Source organism: Clinocottus analis, unplaced genomic scaffold (assembly GCF_023055335.1).
Source record: "Clinocottus analis isolate CAN_PGR_092001 unplaced genomic scaffold, fCliAna1.0.p SCAF_28, whole genome shotgun sequence".
Taxonomy (NCBI): Eukaryota; Metazoa; Chordata; class Actinopteri; order Perciformes; family Cottidae; genus Clinocottus; species Clinocottus analis.
In genome coordinates, this window is record NW_027176020.1 from 2929493 (window position 1) to 2951927 (window position 22435).

A 22435-nucleotide genomic window follows, 5' to 3' on the forward strand; every position below is an offset into this window, starting at 1 on the left:
GACAAGATCAAAGAGACACAACACAATCACAAAGAGACTCAAAACAACTACAAAGAAACACAAAACAACTGAAAAGATACACAATACAACTACAAAGAGACTCAAAACAACTAATTTGAGACACAAAACAACTACAAAGAGACAAAGAGACCACCAGGAGACACAAAATGACCCAAAGAGACGAGTACAAAGAGGCACAAAGCGAAAAGAGGCTCAACAACTCTCCTTTAATCGACACAAAGAAACGATTGCAGCGCTTGAAGGGAACCAGCGAGTGCGATCACATCAACATGTGGACGTCCCGTTGGCTCGGAGGCGGTTTCCATCGCACGAGCAACACGCCAACATGCGGCGTTGCGTGCTGCACATTAGCGGCGAGCTAGTCGGGGGGGCGAGGGCCTTCTGTCGGCCCGCGGACTCGACGGCCGTCCTCGCGTCTGTCCGGCTCATTAAGCGGCGCCCGTATTGTGCCGAATGGATGGCCGAGGGAGAATGGAAGCAAAGGATATTCACCGTGTTTCAATAGATTTTGTGTGTTTTTTTTGTGTTTCTCGAATAAAACGAATACAGGTGCTTTGTGCACGAGTAGAAAGGAAGGATTTCTGGTGTACCCGTCTGTCCTCGGCTGACCACTCACTCACTCACGCCGACCACCGGCCTCCCCATTGGCCCCCGCAACCGCAGCCGACCACCGATTGGTCGGGGGGGAAAAGGGGTGGGGAGGGGTATTCAGAGGCAGAGGCCTGCTTAATTATGCTAATCCAGAGAACTGATAAGGAGACAGTTTTATTTTTAAAAAAAAGAATTAAAACCTCTGCAAACGCACAAACGCAGAGGCAGCGTGGCTTAGAGAGAGAGAGAGAGAGAGAGAGAGAGAGAGAGAGAGAGAGAGAGAGAGAGAGAGAGAGATTTTCAGAGTAAGCAGAGAAGAAGTTCAGGAAATAGAGGAGAGCACTAATGAAGCTCTTTCCTTTCACTCGTAGATCTCCATCTCTGCGTAATAAATGCGTTTCCACGTCTTCATTCGTCCCTTGGATTTGAAAACACAACAGCAGCGTTAGTATTAAAGTCTAAATTTGACTAGATTCCCCCCCTCGGCGCTCAGTTCCTCCTCTGTTGCTGGTGCGCTGCTGGCCTTTCCCCTCTCTTCTTGTTAGCTGATGTCTGTGGGCGGATGACACCGCTTCACTGATCCACAGCTCATCTCTCTCTCTTTTCCTTTTTTCTTTTTGTTGCTTTTTTTCTTCTCTTCTTCTGCCCAAAAAAACACCCGATAATTCTCGCTGTGCACAAACATGTCATTCTGTTTTTTTTGGAGGGGATTTGGGATTCAAAGATCTTTTATTGTTATTTTGCAACACACAAACAACAGAATTCAGTTGCAGCCCATTTGTAACACAACAACATGACGAACTACACAACAGTAGCACATTTCAGTAATATTTGTATTATTATACAGCAACAAAAACAACTCTGGGCAGATCATCTGTCCGACATCTTCACATATACTACTTAACTAGTGGACTTAACTAGTCCACTAGCATCCTGCTCCCTAATGAGACTTAACTAGTCCACTAGCATCCTGCTACCTAATGAGACTTAACTAGTCCACTAGCGTCCTGTTCCCTAATGAGACTTAACTAGTCCACTAGCGTCCTACTACCTAATGAGACTTAACTAGTCCACTAGCGTCCTGCTACCTAATGAGACTTAACTAGTCCACTAGCATCCTGCTCCCTAATGAGACTTAACTAGTCCACTAGCGTCCTGCTACCTAATGAGACTTAACTAGTCCACCAGCGTCCTGCTACCTAATGAGACTTAACTAGTCCACCAGCGTCCTGCTACCTAATGAGACTTAACTAGTCCACTAGCGTCCTGTTCCCTAATGAGACTTAACTAGTCCACTAGCGTCCTGTTCCCTAATGAGACTTAACTAGTCCACTAGCGTCCTGCTACCTAATGAGACTTAACTAGTCCACTAGTGTCCTGTTCCCTAATGAGACTTAAATAGTCCACTAGAGTCCTGCTACCTGATGAGACTTAACTAGTCCACTAGAGTCCTGCTCCCTGATGAGACTTAACTAGTCCACTAGAGTCCTGCTCCCTGATGAGACTTAACTAGTCCACTAGCGTCCTGTTCCCTAATGAGACTTAACTAGTCCACTAGAGTCCTGTTCCCTAATGAGACTTAACTAGTCCACTAGAGTCCTGCTCCCTAATGAGACTTAACTAGTCCACTAGAGTCCTGCTCCCTGATGGGACTGAGTCCACCAGCAACGGCGTGTAAAGCGGACTAGTAACTGGAGTCTTCTCTTGAGGACACGCAGTGATCCAGTTGTCTGGTTTGTAGCTTTGTGTTACTCTCCGTGTGCCACAGCAGTCAAAGTGCAAAACTGCCTCTGCAGTCCTGCAAAAAAAAACAAAAAAACAAGAACGAGGAGGTGCAGCTCTGCCTGCCAGAACTCGTGTTGCACTGTGTTGAGGATGCTAAACCGAGGAGGAGGAGGAGGGGTCAGGCCAGCCCCCCTTCCTCCTCCTCCTCCTCCTTCATCGCTTCTGTCCCCGACATGCAGCCTAAATGTTCCACCTCCAGGTATCAGTGTATCCCAGGTTACAGCTGTCGAGGCGTCAGAGGACAAACAGCCTTCACGAGCAGCAGAGACCCGGAAACCCCGCAGACCCGTGAGAGGTGTTGATCTTCTCACTCTGACGGGAGAAATCACCCCTCCACGTTCTCACAGGCATCAAAGCAGCGAGGAAAGCAACAAAACCCAAAAGTTTTCTGTTCCCCGTCTCCTTTTTGTTCTCTAGTTTTGTGCCAAAATGCGTTTCATGCGGTAAACCAGGAGAACACAACACAGTCCTCCTTACATTATGCAATTTTTTTGCTTCTCGGACTCCACGAAATGCGTCACAACTTAGATGGAAATCCAGAACTAATAATGGCCGATATTTTGGATGTGACTTGTGGCAGTTATCTGCAGAGTTAACTGACTTCAAGGCATGCACATTGAAAGAGAGAGGGAGAAAGAGAGGTGGAGCAACAGAGGAGGGGGATAGGGGAGAGATTGAGTATCTGAGGGAGCATAATTAACTCCATGGTCTGCCTCTCTGCAGGCCTGCGGCATACTGCTCTAAAATGCTGATTCAGTACACAGATAGACAGAGTAGCACGGGGAGGGAGAGACGGGGGTGAGGAGAGGGATGCAGTAAGAGAGAGGGAGGAGAGAGAGAGATGGAGGGAGAGATGGAGTGTTTCAATAAAGAGGCAGCTCAGTGGGACAAAAAGTCCCAAATGTGAAACGCAAAGAGTCACCGGTGAGTGCGGGAGGAGTGAGAGTGAAAAGCTGCTTAAATGGAAGTAAAACACAGAAGAACCGTCATGTAAGAGCAACTTAAACAGTTGCAGAGGGCGGCTGCTGCTGCTGGATGTACTTTGTGATACGACGGCAGGCTATCTGCAGTCGGGGGTCCACTTTACTGAGCGCTGAACATCTGCAGATGCTTCAGAGAGAGCAGCGCTGCAAAACCTCATGGCTGTGATCTGGAGAACAGCGACATCCAGTGGCAGAGCGGCAGACTGCAGCTGCTGCACGACGCATCTGCTGCAGAGCCGAGGAGGAGGAAAAGAAGAAGAAGAAGAAGAAGAAGAAGAAGAAGAAGAAGAAGAAGAAGAAGAAGAAGAAGAAGAAGAAGAAGAAGAGAAATGGGGTGATAAAGGCTGAAAGGAGAAAATACAATGTGCATGATGTATGAAAAAAAAACCCTCTGTAAAAAAGTATATACATATAAATATTTAATAGAGATCACAATGAACCTTCCCAAGTTGATTACTTACATTAAAACAATCCTTTTTTGTATGACAAGTTTTCTCAAATCTTGTATGAAAATTAGGTAAATATACAAAGTAGTAAAATAAACAACTACATGTGTATTTTGTGTGTTTTATTTCTGAAAAGAAAACATGTTTTAGAACTAAAAAAGCGCACAAAATCTCAAAATTGATCAGTGCATGAAAAACATCGTTTTTTCCAGCTGAAAATAAAATCCATGGATACATTATATTGCATTTATATTTGTGATCATGTACCAGTACATTAAAACACAAATAAAGGCAATCTGGGTGTTTTTTTTTCTATAAATCTTGTTGTATTGCTATTATGTCAAATACAGTGTTACACAAGCAACAAGGATACCATATAATTGGCCTTAACTCACTCACAAGGTGCTCGTTTAAAGCGTACGTACATGTGAGTCTGTCCTGGTTTCCATAAAAGGAAAAAGCAGTACATGTTCACCCGCAAAGTTGCCCTCATCCCTGAAAGAAGCTTCCTCTCCTCAGCAGTGGAAAGGAGTCGGATGTGCGATACTTCTTCCCCGCGGCCGCCGTCAGCCGTGTCCGGTCGCCCCGCTCTGATCGTCTGGCGTCCCCTCAGGTGCACCGCTTCCTCTCGGCAGGAAGCCCCACGACTGGAGCAGAGCGAACCGCTGAGCGGGAGGAGTGGAAAAGTAGTCCTTCTGTCTCTCAGAGTAGATCTGGACCGGCTGCACGGCGTCTCTGTAGCTCCAGTCCTGACACACAAAATGTCCCTTTGATTACTTTTGATTCTTTTAAATATTTCTGCCACTTTCTTGGTTTGAGTTAATCTAAACCAGCATGTTGGGTTTTAATGTGTGTGTGTCGGTTCTGTACCTGCCAGTGGAGGTTGAAAGCCTCTAGCAGCTGGATCCTTCCCTCTCTGGACGGCACGCAGTCCGGAGGAACAGGCCGCTGCATCTCCGAGCCCAGCGTCACACCCCCGAACACCAACAGGGCTCTGATGGCAAACCAGCCCCCGAACCTCGGGTGCACACACACGCCAAACATCTTCTGCAGGCGGGGGGGGGGGGGGGGGGGGTGAGGAGACGAAGGGTTAAAAACACACTGCACAACAGAAACACGTATACATCACAAGTAGCGATGACGACTAAGTAACCAACTGCGTTACTTTCTCGGCCCAGGGTTGGTCTGGGACGTCAGACTGTTGGTAGTAGAAAGCCGCTCCGGACACGTGAGCCGCAGTCTGCGCCAAGAACTTTGGCTTCCTGCTGGGCAGCAGCTCGTAGTCGTACCTCACGTCCACCTCCTGACCGGGGAAACACTGCAGGAGCGGTTAGAGGAAAGGGCATGTTTAACCTGATCATGTGAATAGTTGCAATCCTATGGCTATTTATTTTGTAATGTGCATTATGTTTGGAAATAGCCCAAAACTACACGACTCACCTGGGAGACGGCAGAGGAGACGCAGTGTTTGACACACTGGTCGATGGGGTCGGACAACCCCTGGCAGCCCCTCTCCTCCATGAAGGGCAGGAAGGCCAGTTCGAACATGGCGGGGGTGCTGAGCAGCACCACGGCCAGGCTGTCATCGCTGTGAGGCAGGCGCAGGGCGGGAGGCAGCACGGCGTTGTACCAACCCACCTGTAGGACAGAGAGCGTTAAGACAGGCACACGAGCAGCTGCTAACAGTATAGAGCACTTTATTAGGTACACATGAACTACCTAGTTCAATCCAACCCAATGTATCTGTCATAAAGTGAACTTTTAGAATGACTTTCAATGATGTATTTATTAATGAGGTTATATTTAGTGGTATATTGAGAGGTGTTTCTAATATTATGAGCCCCTCCAACTATAACCTCAGGAATAAAGCAAGTAAATGTACACCGCGATGCCAACGAAAACTGATCATTACACACTTCATTAAGGTTGAATTGCTTTAATAATAAAGTGGCCACTGAGTGTGTATACTCTGTGTCTGTTGGCTAATAATGTACAGTAAAGCTCGGTGGATGTGTTATGAAATTATATTTTTACACGTTTAAGCCCTTCTTGTTGTCAAGGCTACACATTTGGTAATAAATTAGTGCCACGATACCTTCAGAGGATATATTTCAAATCCCACTTTTGATAAATGGTCTTTTAACAGTCCTGTAATACCTTCCACATCGGCAGTGGAAGCCGCCATCTTTAGCGCGTCAACACAAAGCTTTGCATTGTGGGATATGGTTTTCTTTGGCTCGTTAACGTCAGACATAAATCTAGACTGCCTTTTTTTTAATTGTAATAATTTATTCTGACTAAACGGAGGACTAAAATAAAATATCCAACAAAAATGTGTTTTGAAAAAATTCTCCTGAAGCACTTAATTTATTATGTGAAGAGGAAAGACGGTATTCACTCTCTACTACATTACCCATAATGCCCTCTGCGGCTACGTCATACGCAATCACGTCGCCGCTGTTATGGGCTACAGGATTTAAAAGTGGAGTCGCAAGATTTTCTGTGAGTAGCTTGATTAGCCAGCTAACATAAACGTGTGTATCGTTGTCGTAAAAATATATGTATTAGTGTTTCAGCGACAGGTTGTGTGTTACGTATTTAACAGAAGGTTACATTACGTGTCGAAGAAAACAATTACTTTGCTAACGGAGACAGCAATGGTACATCACGAACGCTGTCTAGAAAAGTCACCGTTAGTTTACGACAACAACACCCGTCTAACGTTTGCTACTCCTCCTTTACGTTAGCTCGATGCGTTTAGCGTATGTTTTGCCATAATGCTTCTCCTCTGCCGAAAAGTCCTTGAGCATGAGCATTGCTTCCAGTTTGAATCTGGTCCTGGAAGCTGAGGAGATACTGGTCACTCCTGGGTCCTCTACTGGTCCCTACTGGTCCTCGGATATGACGCCACAGTTGGCTTCGTTCATACCTGCCCTTATTTATTTATTTATTTAGATTTGACATCGCGACCTCATTAGACTCCAGATATATATTTTTTAAAAGAATATAAAATACCTAGACGTGTCTCTTAATGTTTTGTTTGTCACAGCAACCAGAGACTGTGTGTTAACAAAATGCATACAAATAAGCAATAAGGGATATTTCACTGTTTCCACATGTAGATCACGTTGAACCAGGTCCAGAAATTACCCCAAAAGATTTGTCCAATCTGGACTAGATTATCCCAGAGAAACCAATCACTCTTTCAAACGCACATATTTATTCATGAAACCTTTATTGTATTTGTGAAAAGGGGAGATTTCTCTCCTTTTTACACATCTAGACCACATTGGACCAGGTCCATATCAATAGACCATATTATTACTGCTTTTTCCCCTCCATGTCCACTTCCAGGCCACATTGGACCAGGTCCAGCTCAAAAACCACTACACCTGCTCCATTCTCAGAAAGCCTGCACATCCTGGCACCTCGGCCACATTTACCGGAGTAGCTGCTGCACTATGAACAAACAAATATCCAGGCGCCTGTAACTTAAAACCTCCACCAAGTGTCAGAGATCTCTCGTACCAGCCCCTTAAAAACACATCTAAGGTTACCGTATCGCTTTTCCACGGTGGTTTTTTGACGTTGTGGCGCCACTCAACACTGTCTTATGTGGCGTTTGTAAAAAAAAAAAAAGAAAATTGCACCCAAAGGATCAAGAATTAAAGAGAGTAATTTCTTTCTAGTTCAATGTCGTCATGAATTGGGACAACCAGCTGAGCTCCATCCTGTCGGTAGCAGACGGCAGCGTGGCAAAGATGAGGGTGAGTAGATTTAAAGTGCCTTCCCCTTATTTATTAGTCTGGCTGGAAATAACAGAAATTACTTATTTTACAGAGTGTGTGTCTGTGTGTGTGTGTCTTAAGGCTCCTTTAAGGCCTTAAAGGAGCCTTCACTTTGCGTGGTCGGTTGTAAACTGTCATCATCGGAGCTGCCTGTAGATGGCAGTAAAGCACCACTTATACATTTTCTTTTCTTTTTAACGGGGTATTTTATTTATCTGGATTAAATACGAGTAGTGATAGTGAGAGTTTGGAAACTCCCTCTAGTTTGAAAGTGTTTTTTTCTTCTTCTTCATGTGTCCACAGGAGAGACTTACTTCCCCAGGGAAATTCTCCAAAGGAGGAGAAGGTGGGTTGACCTTTTAGTGTTTGTTTCTGTATATGACTAACAAGTGGCGATGACCTATTTGTGTGCGTCTGTAACTGCCACCCACATGGGGAAGCACAGATAACGACGGGCGTGACAGCGGTTTGAACTCAAACCTCTTCCTCCCTCAGATCTGTATCCAACGAGGGAGAGGGTTGCTGGTTCAGATCTGGGCCCTCCCGCTCTCCCCCCGCGAGCACCCCTCCTCCTCCGACAGTCCCCCTCCCCCCTCGGTCCTCCTGTTCAGTGGGCCGACCTGGCCGCCGTGCAGTCGCAACTCCAGACGCAGAGCCAGGTGTGTGAATATTTGCTCAGAGCGATCAAACGGGCCCCCGCCGCAAAGTTGTCAAACAGCGTTGTGTAGCTCGTGATCGAGTCGTCGTTGACAGAATCCTCATGTGTGTGTTTTTAAAGGCGATGGAGTCGCTCGCCCTCAAACTCCGCGACGTGGAAAGAGAGAGACAGTCTCAACAAGGCCACATCCAGACACTACAAGGTAACCGAGTGCATGAGGTTACCCCCCGCCCACACTTTCTCACACACACACACACACACACACACACACACAACAATTGAGTCAATGTCAACAGCCTTGACACCGCTTTTGTTTTTTGTTAGTCAGTGTACATACTTAAATACACTGCATATACTTTGCATTTTTGCACTTTCTTTATTCTATATTCTATCTATCTATCTATCTATCTATCTACCTACCTACCTACCTACCTACCTACCTACCTACCTACCTACCTACCTACCTACCCACCCACCCACCCACCCAACCCACTTCAGCAAAGCTTCCAAACAAATTAAATCTAAAGAGCTTCATCCCTCCTTCACGGCCATATTGCTTTTTTTTTAAGTTATATTGAACAAATCCCTATTAAAAGCGGTGCTCGTCCCCAACGGAATAAAAGGAAACGTCCTCCTTCTGTTTGATGATCTTTAACTAATCGTCCTCTACGTAACCTCCTTGTCTTTAACTTGTGTTCCTCTGCATCTTAATGAAACAGTCTGGATCGACTGTGCTGTGGTTTAAGTGCTATTTATACTGTATGTAATTAATTGGCTTGATTAGTGAACGACAACAAAAGGCCTTCATCAAGAGGACTGGCAGCCTCTACTTGGCATTATGCGCCTCCTGGGCTGTTTTGTTCAATTCATCTGTTTGAATGGAGCAGATGGGGATTTTATGATGGCTCGCTACAGGAACGATGCCTCCTCTTTTTTTTGTTAAATCCGTTTTCACTATGATGGCCGCTTTCACTTTATACTCTTTTATTCAGGCAAGCTTATTTGTACAGCACTTTTCAACAACACGTAGATTCAAGGTGCTTCACATGAAACCTTCAAACATAATGCAGATTTAAAAACAGTTAAGAGAACATTAAAACAGTCAAAAAGCTAAAGAAAGTGTAAATTGTCAAAGACGTCATATTATATTCCATCCTTTATTTATTGTGGCTCGTGTTGTAACTGATTTGTTAGAACAAAAGTATTTGCTTAAACTTACTATGAGGAACTTTTATCTTGTGATGAAACTGACTCAATATAACTCTGATGCCTCCATGTGACATACGTCAGTAATTGAGAGCATCGGGGAGAAGATCGTCTGTTTCTACATCGTTATTCTTAACGCTGCTGGGAGCCGACACCTAATTTAGGACCAGGATGTGTTGCCGGGCCGGCTGGAGGGGAGGTGGGAACAACAGAACCAGAACCAGGACGGAGCGTGGTCGCCTGTCGGACTCCTGCTGCAGCAAAACGAGGATTTCTAAAAGGAGTCACTACCGCTTCCCTCCACAGAGGCCGCCAAAATCAACACAAAATTAGATTTCTGCGTAGTAACTTAAATATCTAATGTGTGTAAATGATGCCTCACCACGATCGTAAAGCACACGTCGCTCCTTCCTTCCACCCGGGCCGCAAAACACTCCTCAAGGGAGCGTTCGTTCATCGTTTTAAGACATTAACCCAACATGTGGGTGGAGGCGAAAGAAGCAGAAAAACAGATCCCTTCCCTCCGGTAATCGCTCTCTTCTTCCCCAGAGGAGGTTCACCGGCTGAGGGAGCGGGAGAGAGAGTGGAGGAGGGGGCCGAGTCCGGGGGCGGAGGTGAAGATGGAGCAGTGGAGGAGGGAGGTCGGACGAGAGCTGAGCAGCCTGCGGGGACAGGTCGCCAGGGCCGTGTCGCCAGGCAACGTGGAGGAAAGGTGCGTTTGCAAGGGAGGGGTGAGGGAGGGGAGGGGGGGGGGTCACCTGGCGGCGTTTGAGGGGAAAATGTTTTCAATTCACTGCGAGCGAGGCGTGAAAGAAAGAAAGAAAGAAGAGAGGTGAAAAGCAACCACCGGACAGATGTTCTGCTTTTCTTCTCTTTCGCAGCTTCACTTCAAAGCTCCACCGAGAGGAGCTGGAGCACCTGCGCCGAGAGGTGGAGCAGCTGAAGACGCAGCTGAGTGAGTCACGCCGCCGCCTCGCCTCGCCTCCACCCGGCACGACCTCCGATCCCCACGGCCGGACGAGCGACGGCTTGTTCACCGCTCTCTCTCTCTCTTTCTTTCTTTGCTCTCGACAGGGAGGCAGGGGGAGGACTCGTTCCTCCAGCAGTCAGAGGCCCGGGAGTCCAGGAGACGCTACGAACACAGCTGCAAGGTACACACACACACACACACACACACACACACACACACACACACACACACACACACACACATCTTTCTGCACGTGCGGGTTTGTGTTCTTCACCTTCTCCCTTTGTGTGCTTTGTTCAGACGCTGGAGGAGCTGACAGAAAGCTACAGGTGTCACAGCACCGATCTGGCAAAGACCGTCTCTCAGTATTCTCACACACAGCAAGAGGTCCGCCAGATCAGGTACGCGTGTGTGTGTTTGTGTGCTTGTGTGTGTGTGTGTGTGTGTGTGTGTGTGTGTGTGTGCCTTTTCTCTCTGGGAATTAACTTTGAAATGATGTCTTTACAACAGAACTGCGGTGTCAGATCTGAAGGAGGAGGTGAGGAGACTCGTTCTCAAAGAGCGTCAGCCGTCACCTTTGTTGTCAGCGCACACATCAGGCAGGTCTTTCTTATTCTCTTGTGCACACACACACACACACACATGTGCACATATATATACACACACGCACTACTACACTATCTAAGGTGAATAGGATACAACAGTGTAACTAAAAGATATCGTTATGAAACTTCCCCAGTTGATTACTTACTTTGAGGCTATTAGTTTTTGGTCATTTTATGTTTAAATCAGCAAATTAGGCACTTTCATTATAAAATATATTCATATTATTTTACATATATAGTATGTTCAAAAATTTATTTAGAGAAAACGGCCTTATAAGGTATGTTTTGTAAAAATTAAAGACATGTTGAAGACACTAAGTTAATAGGTAAAAAAAAATAAAAATAATAAATGTCATGTTTAAATATGCATATTAAACATTATCTCACGGTAGAGACTTTAGAGACTTTAGGAGAAATGTACAGACGCAAATAGACAAAGTCGTGAAACAAACATCTAAATGTGTATTTTGGTTCTTTTCCTTCCTTTTGCCTGAAAGAAGAAATAAAGAAAACCATATTATTGTCTGCCATCAACCGCGTCTCTCTCTCGGCTTCAGGGGCGTCGGCCTGCGGCCGCGGGGGAGGAGTCCGGGTCGAGGAGGCGGAGTCCGACTCCGACGGCTTCAGCCCGACCCCGAGCCTGGCGGAGGTCAGCTCTGATGATCTGTCCTGGCTGGACGACAGAGACCCCGGTGAGGACGACGGAGGCCTTCAGAGTGTAAAAACGTTCCCACGACGCAAAACCCCACATGTCCCTCGTCGCGTAACATTCCCACAGAGAGGGAATGTTACGCGGGGAACCGGATGGACGCCGACTCCCGGCCCTCCTGCCCCTCCTGCCTCTCCTGCCCTTCCTGCCCCTCCCCCACACATCTGGCTGAGCCTGGCTGGTCCCAGTAGAGCTGACTCAGCGTACCGTCGGTTGAAGGAATAGTTTCACACGGTGGCAAACGAGACCGCTCACATCTGTTCTGGGTCTCTGCTGGCTGCTCACGTGATGACAGCAACCAGGAAGTCACTATATTTATATTTATTTATAATTACTTGTATTTATATATTCATTTACAATAATACATTTAATTACTTTGATCTATATGTATTTATATTTACAGGTATATATATTTATTTACAATTATATATATATATATATACCCATTTTCACATTTACATATATTTATTTCTAGTTACATATATGTATCATTTTTATTTATATTTACATGCATTTTTATTTATATTTACATGTATATATTTATTTAAATTTATATATATATTATTAAATATATTTATGTAGATTTACATGTACATATATATATATATATATATATATATATATATATATATATATATATATATATAGATTTATATTTGCAATTATATATATTTATTTACATGTGTGTGTATATATATATTTATATATATATATATTTATATTTATATATATATATATTCTATTTACATATATTTATTTATATTTATATACACAGGAGTTGTTACTCTCCTGCTGCTTCAATCAGTTCGTTAGTTTTATTCTGTGACTTTCATGAATCCAAACGATCCTTTCAGGCAAAAATTAAACCCAAATCCACCTGCAACAGCCTCGGTGTGTCGACATCAGTAACCTCAGCTTCCTGCTCAGCTTCCTGCTCAGCTTCCTGCTCAGCTTCCTGCAGCCGAGCAGCAGGAAGCTGAGCTCCTCTGCTGCAGCAACGTCTTCACAATGTTGTTGTTTAATTTTCTTTTAAATCCAGAACAAGAGACGTTCTGTGAGGAAGAAGAGGAGAAAAGAAACGTGCATGTCGGTTCTTCCAAAGCTCTTATCTCCTCCCTAAATCTTTCTGTGAAACCAGTCAGTTCTTGGTAAATCTGTTGCTGTGTGTGTGTGTGTCTGTGTGTGTGTCTCTGTGTGTGTATGTGTGTGCGAGTGTGTGCACTGCTCGAGCTTGAGATTTACCGTAGCAGAAGGTTGATGTTCCCGGAAGAGATTACAATCTCTGCTCTAAATGTTTCCCAGAGTGATTTGGAGCCATGAAACCCAGCTAATTTGACAATTGTTCCCATACACATACACACACGCCCACACACATATCCACAGACACACACAGCCACACACACATATAGACACACATACTTGTTAATGTTACAGAGTCGTTATGAGCAGACATTTGAATGTTTTCCAGTGTAATCCCACAAGAAGTCTCTCTCTCTCTCTCTCTCTCTCTCTCTCTCTCTCTCTCTCTCTCTCTCTCTCTCTCTCTCTCTCTCTCTCTCTCTCTCTCTCTCACACACTCACACACACACAAAGTAACTGCTCCTTCTCTGCTCTTCATCTCTGCCAGCTCCTCATCAGAAGCCTCGAGTGCGTCTGAGCGTTCAGTCCAGACGGAGCGACTTCGCTGGTCCGGGATCAGACCTGGAGGAGGAGGAAGAAGAGGAGGAGTGCGACGATGACGACGATCTCCTCGATGAAGATTTGAACCCAGATTTAGGATCCGACCTAAGTCTTGACGACCTCTGACCTTTGGGACTTGGGGAAAGGCTTCACCGACATGAGAATATTCCCTCTGTCTTGAGTACCGTTAAGAGTTTCAGCCCCGACGTGAAAAGCAAAACTCTAAAAATGGAAACAGTCGGGATTACACAAACAAGCATATATCCTTTTGTGGTCTCCAGAGGAAAGAAACAGCCGACTCTGCATGGCAACCGAGGCACAAACAAGTAATTAAGTCCCCCTATTTAGTGTTATTACTGTTTCTTAAAGGAACAGTTTGGGTATTTAGAAGCGGGGTTGTATTTTATGGTTCGGTGTGTTAATACAGTGGCCTGCTGGGGACGCAGGCGGCAGAGAAGTCTGTTTTTAGGAAGCCAAAAGTATCACCGTGGGTGGAAGTGCACGCTCTCTGTGAAGCCACCGGGCTCCATTGACAAAAAACAGCAGTCGTACGGAGCCCCGCGGCTTTGGAGAGAGCAGAGATAACGGCTTCAGAGCCCCGTCTTAAAGGGCCGTGTGACGTCAAGCTAACGCTCGTTCACTTCAGCTAACATCTCCACTGAGTCTGAATTAGCTCGTGCAACCCCCTCACTCGTCCACGGCAGGAAATGACTCACCCGCTGGTTCTCCCTTCAAAAACATCCGCGCTCCCCCGCTAACAGAGCTGCTAACATGTGGAGCGAAGTTCCCGCCATGAGGGGAACTTTTTCTTTGTTAGCGAGGGGGGAACTTTCAGCTGCTATTTATAAACTACGCTCACTCATGAGAAGGGTTTACGGACTTACGACAGGTGTGAGACCAACGGGTTCATTTCTTTTCACGTTATCTGTGTGTGATTTATTCGTCGAGCTGTGTGTTTCATGCCGCCGGTCGGCGTTGTCGGCCCCTCGGCCTCGTGTGAGCTCTGTCTGCCGCAGGCTGAGCGGTCGCAAATCCTTCTCCTTTCTTTCTTTCATTTCATAATCGGCGGTATCTGTCTGCACATGCACAGACCGGTTGCCTGCAGACTGAGGAGAGAGGCAGCTGTTTAAGCAAAAGCTCCTCCATCACAACCTGGTTTCATGGCCGTGTAGCTTTGTGCGGCACTTTTTATTTGTTCTCTCTCTTTCTCTCTCTCTTGGCTCGACTGATTGAACCTTCGGCCGCGAAATTTAAAATAAAAAAAAAAGTGGATGTGACGTTTTTTTCTTCTTCTCTTCTTCCAAATTTCGCCCGGCCCTCCGCTCCTCTCGTTTCGAGTCACTGGAAATAAATTACGGGGTCCGGCCCCGTTTGAAGTGGACGGCGACGCTGCGATCGCTCTTTTCCGCTCAACCACAAAGTTTTAAAAATAATTCACTTTCATGATTCCAAATTGTTTTTTTTTAACGGTTTAGGTCTGCAGGACTTTCATCTCTGTCCACAACGACACCGCAGTGAGCTGATGTTGCCCTTTTTTAAAGGAATAGTCCACCCACAAGGTGACCTTTGGTCCATCAGCTCGCCCTCGTGTGACCTCGAGGAAAGTCTCGGTGAGTTGAAGGAAATGGAGTTTAACATCCACAAACCTGCAGCGGAAATCCAAGTCTCACCTCTGAATTAATGCACACACACACACAGCTTTTTTTTTAGACACGACTGTCACAAAAAAGGTGATAAAAGCGTCCGAGGATTGTCACAAATTCGGAAAATGTGATTTTAAATGCGTTGGAAACGGGAGCTCTGAAGAAATCTACGTTTAAGGAAAGATTTTGCAGCCAAATTATATCATATAAAATTCAATTCAATGGTTTCTTTGTCGTGCGTTTGATACTTTTCTTCCCAGAGCTCGTGAAAAGGCGATAAAGTAGTCCATGAACATGAGATGTGAGTTGTAATCAGTTTCCCTCGCTGGTTTGTCGTCTTTTGCCGTCGTTAAACTCACTTAAATTCATCCAGACTTTGCTCTTTCTTGTTTTTTTTAACACGTGGTGACTCGCTGACGTACAAACGCTCATTTAGTGGGTGAAGTTTTCCTTTTCTTTGTCATAGAAAAAAAAAAAACAACCCTGATTCAACCTGGTGAAAATTGCTCAATCTGCTCTCTCACGTGGTTGTGTAACGCCGTCTCAGTCCTGGAGGTCAGGTGGTCGTTACGCTCGCTCTGCTCTTCAGAGCGGCGCAGTGATGGACGCCTAACGGGCTTCTGCTCCTGACCTCACGCGCTCCCCAATGGCCTCCACTGCCATGACTTTATATACAAATATAAACATACACACATCAGCTCAGTTAAGAGTCGCCTTTATGCGCTCATGTCTGAGCGATTGTTGTATTAAAACTGTAAATCATAGCTTTTTTCATGAAAAAAAGCCCAAACTGCTGTATTTGGATGTATTGAACACTATAAGTAATGTACAAGTGACATGTATGGTTTGCTACATGACAAAAATCAAATGTCACAGATGTGAGCAAATGGGCCCCAATGCAAATTTTGGAGTCCTCGCCTGAATGTTCTCTGTTCTAAACCCTCTGTGAGTTTGTTCTGCTTCACTTTATCAAAGTCAAGCTTTGCAGAGAGAAAGTTCACATGTTGAACGTTCACATGTTGAGCTATGGTTTGGGTTAGAGTTGCACTTTACAGCTGCATCATTTCAAACAAATAATCATCTTGAAAGTGTTTTTTTTCTCGGCGGACCTGAAACCTTTTCATTTTTTTCTGTGTCATCTTCATTTACTCTTAATCAGTAACATATAGACTGATATTTACACATCTGAACACAATCTCACATGTGTATTTCTTTTATTTTAACACCAACATTATTCAAACAGCTTTATAGGTTGCAGAGATGCATCTCCTCCACCTCCTCTTTAGTTTGGGTATGCACTTTTCGAGGCCTAAAAATAGGTTATTTCTCTAAATATCCCCCCCAGACCCCCCACGGTGCAGAGCCACGGTGGAGCTGCCGGTCCGGCCCGGCTGCTGGAGAGAAAGACACCATACAGTTCATCTAATGGGACCAAAAAGTCTCTCTGCTCAATAGTGAGCAACAGAAGAGAGGCGAGCGAGCGGCACCGAGCGGTCCGTTGCAGCGTTTAAACAAACGCCGGCCTTGTCTCTGTTCTGTGGATGCGGTCGGGGAGACATTTTGATGGAGAAAAGGCTCATTCATTTGTTATTGTGGCCACAAAATGTGAATGAAACCCTTCCACTGCCGGGTTTTAATTGTGCTCTGCCGAGCGCGTCGTCGCTGCAGTAAAGCGGCGAGCGCAGGATTCATTCGCTGAAAGAGAAAATGTTTTGTCTCCGGCAATAAAACGTCTGTGTAAAAGTTAAAAAGAGACGAGCTCGACTTTTTCTTTAGTTTGTTTGCAACAAACGCTGTTATTCACAAGGGATCTGTTGAGTCTCACGCCGTCTGTAACGACACATTGAACGGTCGGCACGTAGATTCTGTCAGGAGGAAGCTTCTGCTTTTCTGTTTTCTACTGATTATGTTGCACGTTTCTAGTCCAATATTCAAATTTTCCTCTATTTCTCTTAAGTTCACACCTTTTAAACGTTGTGTTGGGGGTTCTGGATGAAGATTTCCTCGGGATAATAAATATAATGATGTGTTTCCAAAAGAAATATGTTGCAAAGTCAATTTCTTTTGCACAAATAATTGCTACAAAGTAGCACAACAGATTCTAAATGTGTCGTTACTGTCAAGCTAAGTATTGGAGTCGCTGAAGAAATCCTATTAATTTCATTTTATCCCTTTTAATTGTGTTGTTTTTTTTTGTTCCTGTGTCTTTGTGCGGTTCATACTGTCATGTATGTATTGTCACATTTGTTGCCAATATTAAAAAAAAAGACCTGAATCTCCAGATGATTTCAAAACACCTTTAATCATGAAACACCAACATAATCCACATCTGGCTGAAAAGCCTCGTTATGCATTCAGGATACTTACAAACCTTTTCTTTCCTTTTCTTGAACACTTAATCGCAGAAATCTCAAAGTGTATCATTTAGAAGTGGACGTACAGACGGGTGAGGAAACATCTCTCCCTGCTCATCGCTCCAGTAGAGACTCGTGTCATCTAGGAAAAGAGCTCTGAGGCTGTTTTTAGGATCCTCTGTGGCCAAAACGCCCTCACGACCACGTTTTATGTGGATTCTCTTTCCCCTTCTAACTCCTCAGCCGTCTGTCGTCCGTCATGGCACAAGGATTAAATAGTGAACACAAGCATTAGCTCCAATGGGTTTATAACGACGGAGGGGGAGTGTGTGTGTGTGTGTGTGTGTGTGTGTGTGTGTGTGTGTGGTCGCTCCTTATATCCTGATCATCGAGAGGCCGAGGACCGGGCTCTGAGCGATGCGACCGTCAGTAGTATTTGCCAACATTGTGTGAAAGAAAAGGCCACCGGGCGAACACGCTCGGGGCCGAGCGTTGAAAACGCAGGCGTGTCGGAGCAGCTACCTGGTCCCGAAGAGAGAAAGAGGTGTGTGTGTGTGTGTGTGTGTGTGTGTGTGTGTGTGTTAAAGTGGCAGTCGCACAAAGCACCGGGAATGAACGGGAAAGCTGGACGTTAGTTGGTTTGAATATAAATACAGAATGCAATGAAGAGCTGTTCCTATAAGGCACTCTCTCCTGGACACAAGACTCCAGGAGAGAAACAAAAAAACACACATACACACACACGCACACACACTGCATATGTACAAAATCAGGCCAAAAGCCAGCAGGACCTTCAAAACAGAAAACACAACAAAAAAAAAATGGATAAGAAAAATTGGGACGTAGTTAAATATCCCCTGCAACACCTTCAAAGACTCACACACCTGCAAACACACTCACTGCTATGCATTGTTTGTTTTCTCTCACACGCAAACACATATTCTTTCTCCTGAAAAAAAGTAAAGTGCAACTTCTTTTTTTTTTTTTTTTTTTAACTATAATTATGTTCATTTCTTTTCTCTGGACTTTTTTTCTTAACACTGAATTCGACCGCTCGCCCTCGGGTAGAGACTTTGCCCAGGTGTGAACCGTCCTAATGACGGAGGCTGCCTACGGGAAAACAACGTATATTATTATACATCTCCAACTCCCCAAAACATGAGCTGAAACATATGAAGCGTGCAGAACTCAGCAGAGGCGCAGCGGGGGCTTTTTGTTGTAATTACAGGCACAGAAATAGACGATTTGCTCAAAACGCCCCCCAAACGGGGGCCATGTCTTCATTGTCCAATGCAGCTTCAAAGATCCTGTCTTTTTTCCTCCATGTCGGGTGATCTCGATGAGTCCGCTCGCGCCTACCCAGGATTCTCCTTGTTCGGGGCGCAGGTTTGAAGGAAGGAAAAAAAAAAAAGGCCGGTGATTCAAGGAAGCTTGATTCAGCCGGGCCTCCGTCAGTAGCTGTACATGGACAAGGGCGTGTCCTCCATCATGTCGTCCTGCACGAATGACAAAAAAAAATGGGACAACACGGTTAATCATGCACATGAATATATATATATGACATGCCGCCGCTTGTGTTTGCCTCTGAAGTGCAGCAGATTCACGACAAAGCGACGCGCGGCGCGCTCACCATGGGGAGGTCCTGCAGCCGGCGGAACTCCGGCCGGTTGTCTCTCCGCCGCAGTTTGAGGAAGAGGAGCAGCGTGACGACGACCGCGGTGATGATGAAGGCGGACACCAGGCCCGCCAGGAGGGGGTCTAATGTCGGGGAGTCGTGCACCATCGTCGCTGCAACAACAAGCACAGACGGGAAAAAACTTGAGCTGGAGCGGAGTTCCTCCCCGAAGGAAGACGGATTAGACTCGACAGGGCGCTTCAAGAAAATTCGATTTATTTAGCGCTTGTTTAAAAGCTGCGAGTGAAAACTAAATATAGACGGGAAGTGTTGAGCGTTCATCGCGTGCGTGGCTCGGGACACACTTGTCAAACACAGGATGGTGACGTTAAGCTTTCCTGTGTGCTGGAGTTCATTTATTTCGGGGGCAAAATGATTAATTTGAAGCCGTATAATGGAGTTTACACTGTATGTGCACACCGTGCAGAGGCGCTGTTTAATCTCACATCTTGACCTTTTCTATGTTGATGTCTCTCTGTGTGTGTGTGTGTGTATTTCTGTGTGTGTCAGCGTCTTTTGGCCAGCGTATTCCTGGATATGGATGTTTCCATGGAAGAGTATTTTTGTAAACTTAGCTGTTTTTTCGGTGAGGGGGGGTTTTAATACATATCCTCTGGTTGAAAAGTAACAACAACCACGCAGCTCCTCCGGCTAATGGAAAGAGGCGAGGTGCCAAGCGTGGCCTAATGCAACCACGCGGGGTGAGGGAAGCGGAGAAAACTCTGCATTTGAAGCGCGTCCAAGTGGGCTCGGGTTGAGAAACGAGAAGGGCTTTCCTCCCTTTGTGACGACATCGTGGTGAAAAGTCCTCTCAAGGTGGAGTGTCGACCGTCAGCGGACAGACGGAGAGAAGGAGGCAGGGGGGGGTCTGAAAAAGAGAGAGAAAACAGAGCATGCCCGAGGCCTCGAGTCCCATGACTGCTTCTGTCTCTTTCCCCCTAACAGAGCCATAATTGTGGAGTGCTCGGTGGTGACGGTGCTTGTAGAAGATGCAGACGCCTGCGGGTGGGGGTTTGTGGGTGCATGTGTAGAGGCTTGTGCTGGAAAACAAAGACAACAGCGTCGCCTTTGTTGCTCAGCCAATCTACCTCTGGCTCCCTCCATGGATTCACGCACACGGACGCGTCGAGGCACTTACGGTCGTCCCCGACGTTCAGCTGGGAGGGGTTGTCGGCGTGGGCCTTGGCCCGGGCGGAGGAGGCGGGGCTGCTGCTCGGCGGGCCGACGGTGCGCCTCGGCTGGGCCTCGCTGGACGTCCCCGGGTGTTCGTCGGCCCGCGCGGCGTTCTGCGTCGGCGACTCGGACCCGGACCCGGTCGTCCCCCGAGAGGAGACGCCGGCGGCGGGCGTCCAGGTGGCGACGTGGACGCCCGTGGCGGTGGTGTCGGGTTTCGCCGTCTCGGGTCTCGTGGCCGCCGGCGGTGGAAACGTTGTGTTGAGAGCGGGCTCGTCCGACGGTGTCACGAGGTCAGGAAGCGGCGCCTGATGGGTTGTTTTTGACGTTGGTGGCGGTGGCGTGGTGGTCGGTGTGCCCGCGGTGGTGGTGTTAGCTGCGTGGGCGGGGCCGGTGGTGGAGGTGATGTTGCTGGTGTTAGTGGTGGTGTTATTGGAGGTGATGTTGCTGGTGTTAGTGGTGGTGGTGGTGTCTGTGGGGATAGTGGTGGTGGTGCTGTGGTTGGTGGTGGTGATGGTGTTAGTGGTGGTGCCGGTGGAGGTGTGAGGGGGCGAGGGAGGTGGAGTTAAAGGCTGTGATGTCGTCTGGTTTTCCTGAACGTTGGGATCTGTACAGAGAGAAAGAAAGCAGCAAAGACATTTGATTAAAATCGTTAAAAATCGCCAAAACGACTTCTTGAATTATGTCCACTGTGACCTTGACCTTTGACCTTTGAGCACCCGATTCAAATCCGTGCACCCTTGACTCCGAGTGGACGTCTGCGTCAAATTTGAAGAAGTTAGCTCGCGGCGTTCCCGAGAAATCAAAGTCACAAAGAGTGGAACCGAACGTCGATCCGACTCGATGGCGGAAAAATAAAAGTTAAAAACCTTCAGAGTTCGGTGTCTCGCCAGCACGAGATACACTGAAGTGTCTCGCCTGTGAATATGTTTAGGAGTGTAACGTGTGAACCAGCACCCGAGTGTGTTTGTGAGTGGGGTTGTGTGTGTGTGTGTGTGTGAGTGTGTGTGTGTGTGTGTGTGAGTGTGTGTGTGACACTTCTACCTTTCTCACCCCCTCGTGAGAAGTCACACAGCATTTAATCACTTCTCTCCTCCACACCACAGCCGGCTCTCCTCTCTCATCTCTTAGCGCTCCTCTTTGTAAGTTGCATCTGAGATGTTCTTAAGTTTTTTTATTTGTCAAACTGGGTCACCGTGTCTGTGGCTCGCTTCTGGTCGCGGAAAACAGAGATAAGGACTTAAATATAGCTGCTCAACTTTGAGCCACTCGGCGCGCTCGCGTCCGAGTGCAGTGACGGATCACCTCGTGCTTTCCTGCCGCATTTAGGAACTGTTGCACGGTTACCTGTCTTTAACTCGGGGGCCCCGGGGCCCTCGGGGGCCTCGTGGTTGGTTTCTCCTTCTGACGTCCCGTTGCCGCTCGAACCGACGGCGCTGCTGGTTTGCGTATTTGCGTCGGCGACGCTCGGTGACGCTGTGGCGGCGTCGTGAGCGATGGGCTCCGGGCTGGACCCGGCCTCAGGGGCCTCAGGGCCTTCGGGGGCCACAGGGCCTTCTGGGGCCTCGGGGGCCACAGAGTCTTCGGGGATCTCGGGGGCCACGGGGTCTTCGGGGGCCTCTCTTTCGGAAGCAGAGGCGGCGGCAGCTTGGTCGTCATCTGATGAAGAAAGTCACATTTAGATAATCATCGGCCTCTGGTCTCATGTCCTGAGTCATTAACAGCTTATTGGCTCGTTATGCCAAAACAAACATGCGCCAACACACACACACACACAGACACACACACAGACACATATCAGTCAGCAAAGGGCCACAACGGCAATTACTAAAACTGAAAAACGTATCCACATATATTGTTTATCCAGGGAAATCTGACAAGGAAAACCATCAAACACTTGACGCAGATGAAGGCAAAATGTCGCGTCAACCTCACGCCATTTGTGTCTGGGGCCAAAACAAAAGTTGCACTCCAACACATCGCGAAGACGAGCGCCGACGGTCAACTAGCTCGTACGTTGTGCGCCTGCAAGAAGGGAAGTACCTCTCCCCGCCAGCAGGCGGCAGAGTCTGTGTTCGTCACTCGATTTAAGGGGAGAAACCAGCTGAAGTGGGACTGCGGGTGTGAAAGACATTTCTTCTGATGAAT

At 46.7% G+C, this 22435-nt stretch overlaps 3 protein-coding genes across 4 annotated transcripts in view; 1 reads left to right on the plus strand and 2 right to left on the minus strand.

Annotated features, from left to right (window-relative positions):
- Window positions 1-3942: 3942 nt before the first annotated feature.
- mmachc (metabolism of cobalamin associated C) lies at window positions 3943-6011 on the minus strand. The gene is made up of 5 exons (XM_068593068.1): window positions 5922-6011; window positions 5267-5464; window positions 4992-5144; window positions 4697-4873; window positions 3943-4575 (listed from the first exon to the last, which is right to left on the minus strand). Exons 1-5 carry the CDS (start codon window positions 6009-6011, stop codon window positions 4393-4395), a joined length of 801 nt encoding a protein of 266 aa, XP_068449169.1. The 3' UTR covers window positions 3943-4392.
- Window positions 6012-6288: 277 nt separating this feature from the next.
- LOC137795535 (general vesicular transport factor p115) lies at window positions 6289-16836 on the plus strand. 2 transcript variants are annotated; one of them, XR_011078399.1, is made up of 13 exons: window positions 6289-6328; window positions 7516-7593; window positions 7918-7960; window positions 8110-8273; window positions 8393-8474; window positions 10028-10190; window positions 10360-10433; window positions 10553-10629; window positions 10749-10849; window positions 10959-11047; window positions 11611-11745; window positions 13390-15052; window positions 16431-16836. XR_011078399.1 is itself a non-coding variant. In XM_068593067.1 (12 exons), the coding sequence occupies exons 2-12, from the start codon at window positions 7528-7530 to the stop codon at window positions 13566-13568; spliced, it is 1173 nt and encodes a 390-aa protein (XP_068449168.1). In that variant the 5' UTR covers window positions 6289-6328; window positions 7516-7527; the 3' UTR covers window positions 13569-16836. The 2 variants fall into 2 exon arrangements, 1 of the variants encoding a protein (XP_068449168.1); XM_068593067.1 differs by having other exon boundaries at window positions 13390-16836.
- Window positions 16837-17384: 548 nt separating this feature from the next.
- LOC137795361 (uncharacterized) overlaps window positions 17385-22435 on the minus strand; it is an 8143-nt gene continuing 3092 nt past the window's right edge. Inside the window, exons 2-5 of the mRNA XM_068592774.1 lie at window positions 21635-21946; window positions 20253-20894; window positions 19070-19227; window positions 17385-18935 (exon numbers count right to left, since the gene is read on the minus strand). Of these exons, the coding sequence (XP_068448875.1) occupies window positions 18891-18935; window positions 19070-19227; window positions 20253-20894; window positions 21635-21946 (1157 nt within the window). The 3' untranslated portion in view covers window positions 17385-18890. The remainder of the gene's footprint in view (window positions 18936-19069; window positions 19228-20252; window positions 20895-21634; window positions 21947-22435) is intronic.

What these genes read in the sequence shown, in the direction of transcription:
- mmachc (XM_068593068.1), bottom strand. Translation starts at nt 6,011, where the DNA reads ATGGCGGCTTCCACTGCCGATGTGGAAGGTATTACAGGACTGTTAAAA. An exon ending in TCTCCTCTGCCGTCTCCCAG is followed by an intron (nt 5,145 to 5,266) that starts GTGAGTCGTGTA and finishes CCGCTCCTGCAG; the next exon opens with TGTTTCCCCGGTCAGGAGGT. An exon ending in CTTTCAACCTCCACTGGCAG is followed by an intron (nt 4,576 to 4,696) that starts GTACAGAACCGA and finishes TTTGTGTGTCAG; the next exon opens with GACTGGAGCTACAGAGACGC.
- LOC137795535 (XM_068593067.1), top strand. Translation starts at nt 7,528, where the DNA reads ATGAATTGGGACAACCAGCTGAGCTCCATCCTGTCGGTAGCAGACGGC. An exon ending in AACTCCAGACGCAGAGCCAG is followed by an intron (nt 8,274 to 8,392) that starts GTGTGTGAATAT and finishes GTGTTTTTAAAG; the next exon opens with GCGATGGAGTCGCTCGCCCT. An exon ending in GCTACGAACACAGCTGCAAG is followed by an intron (nt 10,630 to 10,748) that starts GTACACACACAC and finishes TGCTTTGTTCAG; the next exon opens with ACGCTGGAGGAGCTGACAGA.